At 34.3% G+C, this 15061-nt stretch overlaps 1 protein-coding gene across 5 annotated transcripts in view; it reads right to left on the reverse strand.

Moving 5' to 3' along the window:
* The window catches only part of LOC149540045 (K(+) efflux antiporter 5-like), a 210253-nt gene that overhangs the window by 151403 nt on the left and 43789 nt on the right, over positions 1–15061 (reverse strand). For all 5 annotated transcript variants that reach the window (XM_089801239.1, XM_089801238.1, XM_089801236.1 and 2 more), the window contains exon 2: positions 5976–6019. In XM_089801239.1, the coding sequence (XP_089657365.1) occupies positions 5976–6019 (44 nt within the window). The remainder of the gene's footprint in view (positions 1–5975; positions 6020–15061) is intronic.

Genomic DNA, 15061 nt, shown 5'->3' on the forward strand with positions numbered 1-15061 from the left:
CTTTCTAGCAACCAAAAGATGAATCTGATAAGCATGAGGTTGGGACCAAAATTTCAAGTTAAGAGCAATAGTTTTCAGTCCACAAGATCAGATCCAAACCAAGAAAAACTACAGATTGGCAACTTAGAAACACACAAAAATGCGGTCTCAAGAAGAGGGTATGATATGATATGATATGATAAATTTTAATGACGTCCACGAGACTAAAGTAGTCTATGGTACCCATGCAATCACCCTCCCGAGTCAGGAGCGGAACTAGTCAATTGTAAAGTTTTGGTTAACTTGTCTCTCCTTCTCTGAAGTTTGGTAATCAAATCCGTTGCTCTCTTCACTTGATCTTCTTCGAATAAATAGTTGAAGTCCTTGTTCTGCAGTATTTTTGTATAACCAAATCTGATGTCATTGTAAGCCAGGCAGTCTTTGACAAAGTGCTGCTCTGTCTCAACTATTCCCATATTACAAAATAAACATGTTCTGTCTGCCCACTCTTCCTTTGGAACTTGCCACCGACCAGTTCCACATCGCAACTGATGTGAACTAGTTCGAAGTTGTGCCATCAACATTTTTGCTTTCCAGTTAATAGGTGCTCTTATAGAGGCCTTTTCATCATGACTAGAAGTGGGATTAAATTCTTTAATGTAATAAGATTTCTTCCGCCCTATGCGTCTTGTCCACAGAATATTGCGAAATTTTTCATTGACAAACATTTTTATTTCTATAATGTTATCTGGGCAAGTTTGTATGTTGATATCCCATTTTCGCATCCATTTGTCATTTTGCTTCATCCATGTGCTTTTCCGCCTCACAAGTTTTTCCTCTATGATCAACTTGGGACTCCCAATTCCAAGACCCTTGAAAATTCTGCCCTCCGTTAAGGTGAAAAAACATGAAGAAATGGGGAAGTTAAAGGTTAGATCTATGATGAACGAAACAAGAAAAATTTGAACGAGTTGCAAATAAGAAGTCTAATCAAAGCCAAGAATGATAGAAATGGAACAGCTTCAAGCCTAAACTTAATAGAATAAAGTTATGAAAGTGGAAAAGTAATCCCAAGGATAGGGTGGTTTTCGCCCTCTACATGGGATTCAATCCTAAGAGAGGGTTGAATTTCCACCTCTAGCAAGCAATGAACTCTCCCATCCTCAATCAAGTCCTAGACCAAGCAAGAATGAAGGATGGGGATGAAATAGTTGACTAAAATACAAAGCTTAGCATAAGAAAATAAAATAAACCCAGCGTGTAGAAGATTTTGACCATGAATTGGAAAAGTTAGAAACATACCCTTGGCCTCCAGTTTGCACAAAAAGGAATGAAATTGAAGGCAAATGAAAATAGAGATAACATTTCGACAAATAAGGATGAAATGGTGAATCAAATCAAGAGTTAGAATCAACACAATTTGATCTTAAACACCTCAGATTCATTTGATTTCAATCAACAAATCGAGAAGGGAAGTAAGAGAAACGAAGTTCTAAATGCTCATTTGATTTGTGTAAAAAAAACTATGATTATATATGCTAATAGGAAAACGGAAGACTTTTCAATAGCTTCCAACTAATCTTTGAATTTTGCTTCTTAATTTTGCTCATCAAATTTATCCTGCTCTTTCCCTTCATCCTCAAGATGGTTAGTCTTGCCCAAAACAATTTTGTCAAGACATTTGTATTCAAAAATCATTATCATATGTTGTCTTCAGGTGTTGTGATTTCTATCATTGAGTTTTGACTCCCCTCAAACAAAATCTTCGTCATAGATGCCATTGTAGTAAAATGGGGTTAAAAGTGGTTGACCAAATGGCAGCACGAATATAGAAGAGGAGAAACCATGCACGAGGACTGTGAGAAAAAATACATGCATAGATTTTGAGGTAGATGTACCAAGACACGAATCCCACTGCAAAAATATCAAACGACCCACAAATATTTCCAAACAACCCCGATAAGCTCTTAAAAAATTGAAAACGAATCTGTTGTCAAAGTTTGGATTAGGCACTAATATTAAGGCTGAATAGCAAAAAATCTGACAACAGATCCCAATGCAATTATGTCAGAAGACCCAGAAAATTTTGAAAGATGCCTAGAAAATCCTAATTGACTACTAGAGAAGATTGAAAATGGCAGGCAAAAAATTGAAATAGCTTCACAAACGAAGTTGTAGCAGATCAAAACCTTGAATAGTGAAGAAAAGAATTGTCTTTTTCATTAGAAACGACCTTAATACTGGTCGAAAATCCCAAAAATTTGCACAAGCATCACTTTTTTCGAACATATCACAACCTGTCAGTTATAGAAGCCCTACAGGACCTTGGAAATGGTCATATATTGCAGGAAAAACAATCAAGGAAAGTAGAACTACCTTAGGTGATGTATTGGAAAAGAAACTAGAAAGAATCTGAAGAGTATACCATCACATGATAAAAGGAAGTATGTTAAAAAGACAAATTATCCACAAGATGACAGAAAACGGACACATGACACTTTCACGTACTAGATGCATGCAACAAACATATCTTGATGCTTGGCATTATAATGAAAGAAGTAGAATTTGTAAACATATATAAAAAATGACAAAATGAAGTGCAAAAGAGCGTGGAGGAAAAAACTCATCCAACCATCAAGAAAATGTTCTAACCTCACATTTCAATCAACGTTTGAGGACATGATATCCCCTGAATCGCTACTCAAAGGAGAACCAAGATATAAATAGTTGACAACTTTAGATTTTTTTAATATATTCTAAATTGATAACCAAGATATAAATGATTGTCAAATGGTTTACAATATATATGGTATGTGTCACAAAATTATAAAATTCAACTACAAGGTCATCTTTCATATTAAACAAAAACTATACCCATAACTTGCCTCTAACAAAACTAGAGCTTTCAAGTCCAATTTTCATTCTCAATAAATCATTCTGAACACAACTGAATACATAATCATCCTTATGACCAGTCCTCATCACTGGCATTCATAAAAATATGGCAAATAAATACCTATGCACAGTCATAATAGGCATTCATTTCTAATATTGCTCCATGTGCATACAAATATCCATATCCATAGATATGGTATACACACAAAGAAAGCATAGTTGAAGTCATAGTTTTAAAAACTGTGAAATATCGCAAAAATCGCAATATATTGCGAGCTCACCTTGCAAACGAAATGAACGTGCCATATATCGGTGCCAATGATTGCAAAAACCTCGCCGTGATTTTTTAGGGTTGATATCGCGCTAAAAACAAAATATCGACAACAAATTTCGTTGACTACGTGGTCTACATGAAAACAACTTACGTTAAAGTTTTAAATATTTTATTATATGCTTTTCGTTTCAATTTCTTGCCTCATTCCAACCGCGAGGGCTGCATTTTTTTTGCCCTCATTCCACCGACAACGACTACATTCTTGGACAACAACGAACTTTTATATCGTGCAACAAACTTGGCTTCTGCATTCTTTGGGGGAGAATGACCTTGCTTCTACATCCTGCAACGGTTAGACTTCCAGTTCCAAGTCCTTGTTTCTACATTTGGATTTTGGTTCATCTGTCAGCTCTCTGCATGCATGACTTCCAGTTCCAGCTTGTAAGTTTATTTTATTTTGTGGAAGTTTATGCAAAATTGAATATGATTTAATGTGATTAATAGATTTTTACATTTATTAAAAATTAAATTTCTTTCGTTTTGGGAAAAAGTAACATTTAAAATACTATAATACTAAAAAAAATTTAAAAAATTTAAAGTATTTAAATTAAATTAAATGTAAAGCTGTTTAGGACTTAAAGTTTTAAATATAATCAATTTAAAGTGTTAACTGTAAATTTAAAATACAGTAAATTTGAAGTAATTTAAATTTAAATTTATTGTATTTTAAATATATAGTAATACTTTTTTATTTTCATTTTTAGAAACTATTAGCTTATAATAACAATATTGTTTTACAAATATATAATTCATATTTATTAATTAATATATTTTGATAGATTTATAGTATATATTAGTAGATTTATTATACTAAAGAGATTTACAATAGATTTTAATAGATTAACAATAATATTTTAACAAATCTATTAAATATTAGATTGTTACTCATTAGACGCTTTCTAATTAGAATTGGTTTTTTCTTTTTGCTAGGCTCTCAAAGTCTACCTATGTAGTTCGTATTGGGATCAAGTGGTAACATCGATTTCCTTGTCTTGTAAGGGGTTCAAGCCCCCAACTCCTTATGAGGTGAGTGGGTTGTTGTTAGATGTGAGGTAAGAAACATTCGTCAACTTGTGAAAGAGCAAAGAAAAGTTTGGGAACAGAAAGGCTGCACTATTATATCTGATGGGTGGACAGATTGCAAGAATAGGACACTCATCAACTTTACAATTGCTTCAGGGGGACAATTGGTATTTCTAAAATCAAGTAAATATTTGCAAAAACATTTGTGCAACATGTTGGATGAGGTAGTAATAGAATTGGGAGTGGCTAATGTCATCAAAATTGTGACTAATAATGTAGTTGCATATGTGGCAGCCAGTAGACTTCTGATGGAAAGACATCCCACATTATTTTGGAGCCCTTGTGCTACCCATTGTCTTGGCATGCTAGTTGAGGCCCTAGGGAAACTAAGTTGGGTGGAGAAGGTGGTTAAAGATGTGAAGGTTTTGCAAAGTACATCTACAATCATACATGGGTCTTGAGTCTTATGAGAGAGCACACTGGTGGTAAGTATCTTGTACGAGCAAGGCTCATATGCTTTGCTACTAACTTTCTAAACTTGCAAAGGATATCTGAGACATTGTTAGACATGAGGCGCATGTTCCTAGATAAGAAATGGTTAGAGTCCTTATGCCAAGAAGCTTGAAGCAGAGAAGATTGTAAGGATTATGTTTAATGCTAGCTTTGAAAAGCTAATGGAGGAGATCTTCAAAATAAGTTTTATCACAGCTTTGAGGTGCTTCTAGCTATGAGAGAAATTGGAATACTTTTCTGAACATACACACAAGGAAATGTAATAGGTTGACTCAAAAGTGCCTAAATGACTTGGTTTATGTGAAGTGCAACCCTCTCTTGCATGAGAAGAAAGTGAAAGGGAAAGCTTCATATGAAGCACTAGACTTGGATGACATTGATCCATATTCAACAAATTGGATTTCTCCCCCTGATGGTGAAATGCAGATGCAGATGTGGGTGAACCTTTTATTGATATATGAGCAGCTAGTTGAGTTTGAGATAGAGGCAGATGACTAGAATGCAGATGTGGCAGCATGTGAGGAGGAACATGAGCTTAATCATCTATCAAAGGCTTTTGTTGAGTGTGAGGCACCTATTAGGGCACCTGTTGAGGATGTTGCCACAACAACTACTTCAAAACCACCCACCCAGCAGTAGCGATCTCTTTTAAAGTTCACTCGTAGATGCAATTTATGATTGCTACTTTTAGTTTTCATTGATACTGAAAATTGAACTTAATGTGTATTCAAAAGTTGTAGTTTCATGGAGTTTGACTTCTATATGTATTGAACTTATTTATATTCAGATGTTGTACATGCTTTTTGGTATATGATTCTAGCACTATGTTAATCTACTAAGTTTTAGTTGCCATGAATTATTGTTTAACTAAAAAACTTTGTTCGATATATGGTGGATATCTCAAATTGTCTACTTCCAAATGTTCGATAAAAGTGTCGATTTATTGCCAAACTTTTCGTTGAGTTTTTGCCGATTCCGAGATTTTCAAAACTTTTGGGCCGGCTGAGATATTGCCGATACCGAATTTTTTAACTATGGTTGAGGTGATTGGGTTAACAACCTGAAACACATTGAGCCCACATGCCTGATAGGCCTATCTTGCCAATATAAAAAGCAATATAAATTAGCCATTAAACTATTTAGTGTTGAAGCTAATAATAAAACTGACTTGTGAATCAAGGTGGAGCACAAAAAAAGAGATAAGATTGTGAAAGCATTGGAGAGAGAAAACCTGTTGATCAGCCACAGTGTTATTAAAGTTGCTTACATCAGCACCTGCATCGCACCAACCAGAAGAAAAAATTCCTTTAAAACTTCAACAACATAGGATAGAAAAATAAACTGGAAGCTGAAATTCAGAAAATTAAAAATTATACCAAATATGTAAGTTAGTTTTATGGACAAATGTGCATCATTAAACTCAAAGATATGCATTTCAGATTTTTCAATAACAACGGACATCTTTTTCTTCAAGAAGATGAAGGATACGCTTAAAGTGGAATCTTCAAGCCAATGAAAGCTTGGTTCATGCTCACTAGATGTGCTCCCTAGTTTATGACTTGGCCTATGGCATATTAACATGCAAGGCTGAAGCCCAAATGCTTCGTCAGGCTCAGCAGCAATATGAAAAGTCCTTCAAACTGCTAAATATTTAATACTCAAATAACTTGTGGCTTTTCATAATGAATACTCTAAAAAGTGAGCTAATAAAGAGTGTGGGAAATAGTGACTAACTCAAAATGAAAATTTTCTATCTCCCAAATACTCATTAAAATTTAACATTTTGGATAGAATTTGCCACTTCCAAGGAACTTGACTTTTTCCCACATGTGTGCACCATTCTCATCAATAAGGAAGTCCTAAGTACTTGTTTAAAGTGTGCCAAATGAAGTACTTCATCTCATCTTAGAACTGATGCTGACAAAGATGACCCCATGCTGCCCACACATAGAGCAACTGTCCGTCCCAAGTCTTGCTATTGACCAAGATGTTGTCAAGATAGAAAGCTACAAACTTGCAGAAATTGGAACTGAAAACATCATTAGTAATATGCATGGCTGTTGCATGTTAATCACTGGGCACAAAAGCATGAACAACCACTCATAGCACCTGGACATTGTCAAACATCATTTTCCAAGCATCAGAAGGCTCTCTGCAACCTTTGCGATATCTATATATCAAGTCAAGCTTAACTAAGTGCTTAGCTCCCCGAATGTTCCTAAACCCACTCCACAAGATCTTTGATCATGGTAGCTGGGAAGCAATATCTCAGTTATTTGTTAATTGTTCAATAATATATGATTAACAACAGCTCTTTATGCTATATCTTTGGCACTAAAAGAGCAGGAGACATGCAAGAAGAAGTGTCTGGCTGTATCTTTTCTTCATATTGCCTTGCTGTTCACTCTATCTCAACATCCTGAAAATTGTAGTGTATATAATAATCAATTTGGTAACTTAGAATCTAGCACAATGTCGATTTAATCTTAGATCGATCTCCAGAAAGTCTTTTAGGGTCCTCAAATACATTTTAAATACACATCAAGAAGAGATTTCACGACTTGGTGGAAACTTACGAGCAGTATCTGCCTTGATTCCCCAAGTGATCAAAAAGAGGTAATGTTTATGCCGGTTGGCCTATTTAACTCTAGGTCTACCAGAAAGTAGATGACTAATTGCAGAAGTCAACTTATACCCATTCGTACTTTACATTCCATTTCCAAACAATGGATCCCATGAAAGATATAAGTAACAGCCCATGGCCAAGCAATCATAGTGACATGGAGCACTAAGTATCAAAGTGCAGAAATACAGTAAAATGACTACATGGTCAACTATGTCCTGGGATGGCTCATACAAAATGTAACTAAACAATTGTGTGACACAAGTATCAGCTGTCTCTGTCTTGACAAATCCCAGCTGTTGCAGATTTGAATTCTCTAAGTCGGTGAAATTGGCTACCAACTCCACCAACTTGTCCTCGATTTGCAGTTGTGAGCAGAAAAACTTACTGATAGTTGGCAGAAAGTCATTGACCATAAAAATAACAATTAACAGAGGATTTATAAGTGTTCAAATTGGATAAAGCCTACAAAAATTCAATTTATGATTTATAATCAGCTTAAGAGCCTTGGCCTTCTCCAATTTCAAGACACAAGGTTCATCTGTATAATATCCAGCGCACTTACAATAAGCATCATAGTTCTTCATATCATTGCTCAAACCCTAAGAATGGATGAACTTAAGTTCTTGGATGAGTTGGCAGACTTCAACAATTACATGAGGTAGATGTACTTGTCTTCTACGTTGAGACTAAAAGATGGGTTTTCTTCTTCTGTTGCTTGGCTTCCACCTTGAAAGCAAGTTAGTCTGCATGCTCTACGGAATTATGTTGAAGACCTCTATTAATCTCACAAATGAGAAAACAGGAATGAGACCACCAAAATGAATTTGATGTTAAGGACTTCATAGGGATCAAGCACTTCATATTTGATGGTGTTGAAATTTGAACCAGAGTTAAAGCAACTTATAATATAATTACACAAACACACAATCTTTATCCTGGGAAAACCCTCCACCTGAGGGTGAAAAACCCAGGCCACATAAACAGAATCTTTATTGTATGCTAAACACATATACAATGATATCACACTTATGATTGATGATTCTCAACAATCAATCCATAAGCTTTAGGCTTAGATTGTGACTGTTGACTCTTGTTGATTAAAACAACCAATCTTATACACAGTTCGATGACTCTTATTATGCAATTACAGAATATAAGAGATGCTTCAATTATCTCACTCATACTTCCAACAGTCAGAATGACCTATACACAAAATGATCTTTGCCTTGATTGTACCAGAATCACTCATAGCAGCAGAAGACTTCATCCACTAAGATCTCTTCTTGATTCACCAAATAGGCACACAATGCAGAAAAGCATCGATATCATATATTTTAGATCTGCTCTATCTATTAAAGACCAGACACACACCCAACAGTAAATAATAAATTTTCATACAATGTTTTCTTTCCAACCTGAGCTCATCAATTGAGAAGTTCAACCAGCACCTATTGAATATGCACAATAATGAAATGTTCTTTGCCGGTTTTGATAAGAAACAATGAATATAAACTAACAGGAATTTTGTCAAACAGTTGTCAAGTAAGCAAGGTTATTAAGCAAACTGCCACAGTACTATCACCCTATTGTTTAACCACACCCTGCTGTGAACTAATTATATTAATTAATGAAGTCTTGTCACCAAATGAGAGTAATAACATTAAATATTTATGACAGTGGACCCACATCTTAAACACTTATGCAAAATACGACTGTCACTGCATATAACAAGGAATCGACATACTGTACATACTGTAAGTAAAGTTGAGTATATTTGGTAAAGACCAGACTACAACAATGAGAGGCCTCGCTGGAAGCCGACTGTGCTGTATGCAGTTCCCACATCCATCTTCATACACTGGGTGCAGTGAACAGTCTCTATTACTGGTCCCAACTGTATCACCCACAACTTCCCAAACTTCTACCACACACAGGTTATACTGAATGACTGACCAATGGATATGCGGGGTCTCCCTACTGCCGTACAGCAAACATCCGACCTTCTGTCTAAACAACGGCGCCTTGCAGAACTTCCCACTCTACTTGCTTGCCGGTTCTGATATGCCATGGGCCCAACAACACTGTATTCATACGTGGTTCCCACTGGAAATAGTAACCGACTGGCATCCAGTTCTGCTGTATTCCAGAATTCTATTCCTGTGATATAACAATGCAGACGTAGACAGTATAAACTGGAAATCAAGGATGTTACTCAAACGTGGTGTTTTACCTCTGATAAGTATTGAGAGCTTCCCTGTTTGACGTCCAAACATTGGTCAAACTGCTGGTATTCTGTGTGTTCTGTCAATCTGCTCTCTGATTATCTCCAGTTTTCCTTTATACATTCAATATCTCTAAATCGAACTTTAACTCTGCAAATATAACATGAGTTACTAGATTTACGTCTAGTCTCACCAATCTTCCATAAGGGGTTTCGTCCTTAGGAGGAATCCAGTCACACTGAAGCAACCTGATTAGGACTTGAATAATAGCATATATTCGTTGTGTGAATACCAATGCAAAAGGCTTCCTTTTATCACCTCGAAGTGTGGGGAGATACAAACAACTTAGCAATGTGGGATAAAAGACTATTTTGTCTTTTAGTCAGTTTGTCCTAAAGTGACTCTAAATAATAAAGTACTTCACATTTCAATCCAATAGAATAAAGTGACTAAAACCTTAGGATTTCCCATTTAAATCTCCTCAACTGAAACCCAAACTCCTATGACTGGTTGGCATCCTAAAACATATGCCATTAGCCTATCCCAATGGAAAGATAGACCAACTAGGCGCCATTAAGGCTAGCGCAGATAATAAAAAGATAACACCAACAAGGAAAGTGTCGATAAGGAGAGCAATATGAACTGTCGACTATATTAATAAGATGCCAACCCAAACATAGTGAATACTTTGACGGTCATATAATCATGATACAAACATAATGCCAGGTCAATAGAACCGATAGCAAGCATGATTCCAAATCATCAGATGTATTATGCTGACTGGAAGTGCACAAACATAGAGGATTTTCCGCAAATATGAAGAGTCCTCAAGAAAACACGGAGTCATGCATAGAATACCAAACATCGACATGAGTCAATGGGCATCTTTAATGAGATAACCAATGTCTTCAAAAAATGAATGGAGCACTTCTTTATTTGATATTGACCATCAGAATAAACTATCGGCATGACCATTCACATTGGATGAAGCCAATGTCAGCATACTTGAAACACAACAGCATATAGAATATGTGATACTTATTCAAATGTCGTATAATAGAAATAATGATATCTCTTGCAGCAACTGAACACCAGCAGTCGCACCTTAGTCTACAATAGGTATGCCGAAGAGGTATGGAAAGTCAATTCAGTGTTTGTCCCTCTGTTCATCTCTCCCTCTCGTCCTCTCTATATCTCCTTACCTCTCTATCAATCTGTCTCCCTCTCCATGTCTCCCTCTATATCTCCCTACATCTCTTTATATCTCCATCCCCTCTCCACATCTAGACATCTCCCTCTCTCTATCCATCTTTCTCCATCACCCCCTTGCTATACCTTTAAATCTCTACATTTCCATATTTCTTCTCCCGCCTCTCCCTCTATCTCTATCTTGTTATATCTCCATCCCAATATATTTGCCCCTCTCTCCCACTCTCTATATATCATTCTCTCTTGTCTATATATTTATATCTTCTATCCCCCCTCTCTCTATCTCTCTCCATCTCCTTTCCATATCTCTCTCTCTCTATTTTTTACTTGCACTAGCAATACACTACTTATTGAAAAAATTGTATAACAACAATATTTGTATTTAATATGATATGTCAATATATAACTAATATGTAACATACATTAATAATATTTCACATTTACATATTGAACACTTAATTTTTATATATGGTCATGATATAACATTTATTATGTCTGCATATATAATATTTAAGTCTACTAAATATTATATAACTTATATTTATATTTTTTAATTAAATATTGAATTCAAAACATTATATAGTAATAGTATATTCACTATTTAGAATATTATAAATAATTTGTTTTGCGGAGAATTATAAGGGAATACTTTTTATGCATATTTTAAGTTCTTTGTAACGAAGTAGGTAAGGTAGTTTGAATTGTTCCAATTTGTAATTGTAATTAAAAGTTTTCTTTGAAAAATGTAAAATGCAATGCAATAATATCAACATAATATGATTGCTTTGATTATTCCAAGTTTTTCATCCTCTTGTATACATTTTCATTGTACAAAGTTGTATATCCACAAAAGCAATTTTGACAGTAGAATACATAGTAGCTTTGAAAATGTAATGGGTGTACAATGAAATCTTTGCCATAGTCTTACATTGATAGGAACATTATTCAAACTATTGATTTTGGTTTGCTTTCCCCATGTTAATATGACAGTAAATGGTAATGGACATCAATCCAATTAATTGGGACAAAATAGCTGTCAAATTCCAACAACAAAGTATATCTAGATATTTGGTGATTGCACAACTAAATAGTACTACTAAACATGATTAAAATATGTTTGATTTGGCCTATGGAACGATTGTAGTTTCCAATTTTGACTATTCTTTGGTTATTCTTTAGATTTCTCTAAAGATCCTACGAGCAACTTCAATTAAGCAGTACATTAAAATATGTTTGATTTGGTCTATGGAATGATTGTAAACTCTAGTCTGACTAATATAGGGCATGTCAGTTAGAGATCGAAAAATGAATCCACATCCATGTTTTCTTATGTTCATGACTCATGTCTCAATTCTTTAGAGAAGACGATTTTCCCACTCATACTTTCTATTGATATATATGTATATATATATATATATATATATATATATATATATATATATATTGTCCCCTTGTTGTAAGGTTATGATTCGGATTTTATTTCTTTTGGAGGGGCTATTTCTTCCCTTCATATTCTTGATTGAAAATTGAAATAATTATTTCCTTTGAGTTGTCTAAAGGTCATGTCCCATATGTCAATTCTTTGTAGTGTTGTTCAATACTCATTGAAGCAACCTAACAAATAGGGCCTAGGCATATTCGAATGTACCAATGTATATGCAAAATGTTTGTTGAACATGATGTGATATCTATGGCTAAGTAATATGTGATCCTCCCAAACCCTTCAAGCCAATTTTATTCCTCTTTATTAAGAATTTTTTGTATATTTCCTCAATAAAAAGATAATATTCGAACTGAAATTTTTGAAAGGCAAATGTTCTGTTGTGCCGTATAGAATACATCTAGTTCCAAGTTTCCAATATTTGATACTTATACTTCATAAGCTTATTGCTTCAATCATGCATTATTGAGCCTTCTTTGTTGTTCAATAAATTTTTTGAAAAATTCAAATTTGATTAATTACTAGAAACTGGCTCAATATCTCATAAAATATTCTACTAATTCACATTATGTAAATCTAACATTTTATGTAATACACTCTTAACATAATTTAAGTTCATTCTCTTACTTTTAGTTGCCTTGCCAAGGAAGAAGTCCTACACCTATAATTTTGAACGTCAACGATAACATGTTCCTCTTGTCCAACATTATTTAAGTTCATTCTCTTACTTCTAATTGCCTTGCCAGGAAAGAAGTCCTACACCTATAATTCTGAACATCAAAGATAACATGTTCCTCTTGTCCTCAATTTTGACATCACAAAATTGTGGCAACCCTATGCAATTTTCTCATGGATTCATAGGTGTACCCTCTTTGCTGCAATGTATTGGTAAAGCGTCATAAAGCAATTTGTTATCCCTAAATTGTACTCTTTGTTACTTTATTCGCGCATTTCAATTGAAGGTTTCCAACAAGTTTAATTCCCAAATGTTTGTAAGAAAGCGTTTTTCTTCTCTGACTGCAAACACTTAATTTTTGGTATACTTTCATATCTTTTGTGTGTTTTTCTTCTTCTTCTAGATAGTATCAACTCCTTTTGCCTTATGATAATAGCCTTTGCAAACCCGCTCGTTTTGAGCTAACTTAGGGCTCAAACAGAATTGCCTAACTCGAGTTCTGAAGAAAAAGGTGGCATTTTTTATTGGCAATTGCATGAAATAAAATTACATTTAATATTTAAAGTGGATTTTAACGACCACTTTAAAATTTTAGCTCATTTTAAGATTATTTAACCATAGTTTTAATGTTTTATGAAAATTAGTCTTTAATTCTGTTTTCATGTTACTTTATTGAAAATTGTATTTATCTATTAAATTTAATTACATGAGACATTTAAAAATTTATAAAGGTGGAGGAGACATTTAAAATTTTATAAAGATGGGATTTTTATCACTAAAAGCATATATCAACATGCAAAACATTTATTAAAACCCTGTGGCCAATAAATAGTCCTAAATGCATATAAGTAGACTTTTCTTAAAGCAATAACATGTTATTTTATCACTTAAGTTCTTATAAGTGGGGAATTTGAACCCAAAAGCACATGTTATTGCACTTTTAAAGTTATTAATATGTTTATTAACTTGAGTTAGTGTTAAAATGCATATTGGTGAGGAATTAGAACCCAAAAGCACATGCATTATCAAAAGCATGTGTTCTTCCTTCCTAAAAACACGTCACTACTTCTTCTACAAGAGGTTTTTGATATGCTAAAAGCATATGGTGGGCTTTCTAGTTTCCAAAACATGTGCTTTTCACCCAAAAAAAATGTCAATACTTATATTTGTTTTCAAATGCCTAGAAGTGGGAATTTTTAAGTCAAAAGAACATGCTTTTGCAATTGAAATGTGCATCTTTACTACATTTTGCAAGGCGTTTTTGAGAGGTAGCAATTTTTGGCATGAAAACACATGTTTTAGGCACTCAAAAGTTTGTCATTACTCATTTTCGCTATTACAATAATAGATAAGTCGTCTATTATTAGTTAATGGTTATCTATTGTAAATATCTAATTAGCTTTAGTTTGCTTTCGTTTTTTGCTTTTTCTAGAATAGAATGTTTTTATTTTTTACGATTGTTTCCTAAGGAAACATAGTCTCATTCTTTTGTATAAGTTGACCATCTAGTCTCTGTTAATAACATGCAAGTATTTTACCAATTACTTCCGTAATATGGTATCAGAGCTAATACTTAAATTTTTTTGGAAAAAATTATAATTTCTTCTTGAAATTATTTGTTTAAATTTTTTCAAAAATTTTTCTAAAACCCACCTAGGGTTTTCTGCTTGGAGAAATTCGAATCAGCCTAAAATCACAAACTAAGGTTTGAAGCAAATCGTGTATTGGAAAAATCGCAGGTTCTGTTCTCTGTAAATCATCTCCAAATCGCAATTTTTCCCTACAATTCGTGACTGGAAAATCACATCCATCGGTTTTGCAATATTTTTTCTCCCTGGTCGCGTAACTGATAACTGCTCGTGAAAAAGTCGTTTTTCATGGCTCTAGTCTTTGTTTCAACTCGCGACTAGAACAAAAATCACGGCTCTAGCCTGCACCCGAGCGATTTTTTCGACTCGGCTTTGCGTTTTACAAAAAACACCTGCTCCTGCCAAATCCGCCATTTTCAGACAGCTGTGTTTTTTTTTTAAAAACACCTACCATTGCCAAATCGACCATTTTTTCAAGAAAATCACCATTCTTTTTTGCAAATTCGACCTTCCAAGCCACCGGTTAGGGTTTTTCTTGGAAACCTAAATTTTGA

This window comes from Cupressus sempervirens, chromosome 9, assembly GCF_028749045.1.
Source record: "Cupressus sempervirens isolate cs-2001-9-10 chromosome 9, ASM2874904v1, whole genome shotgun sequence".
Lineage (NCBI taxonomy): Eukaryota > Viridiplantae > Streptophyta > Pinopsida > Cupressales > Cupressaceae > Cupressus > Cupressus sempervirens.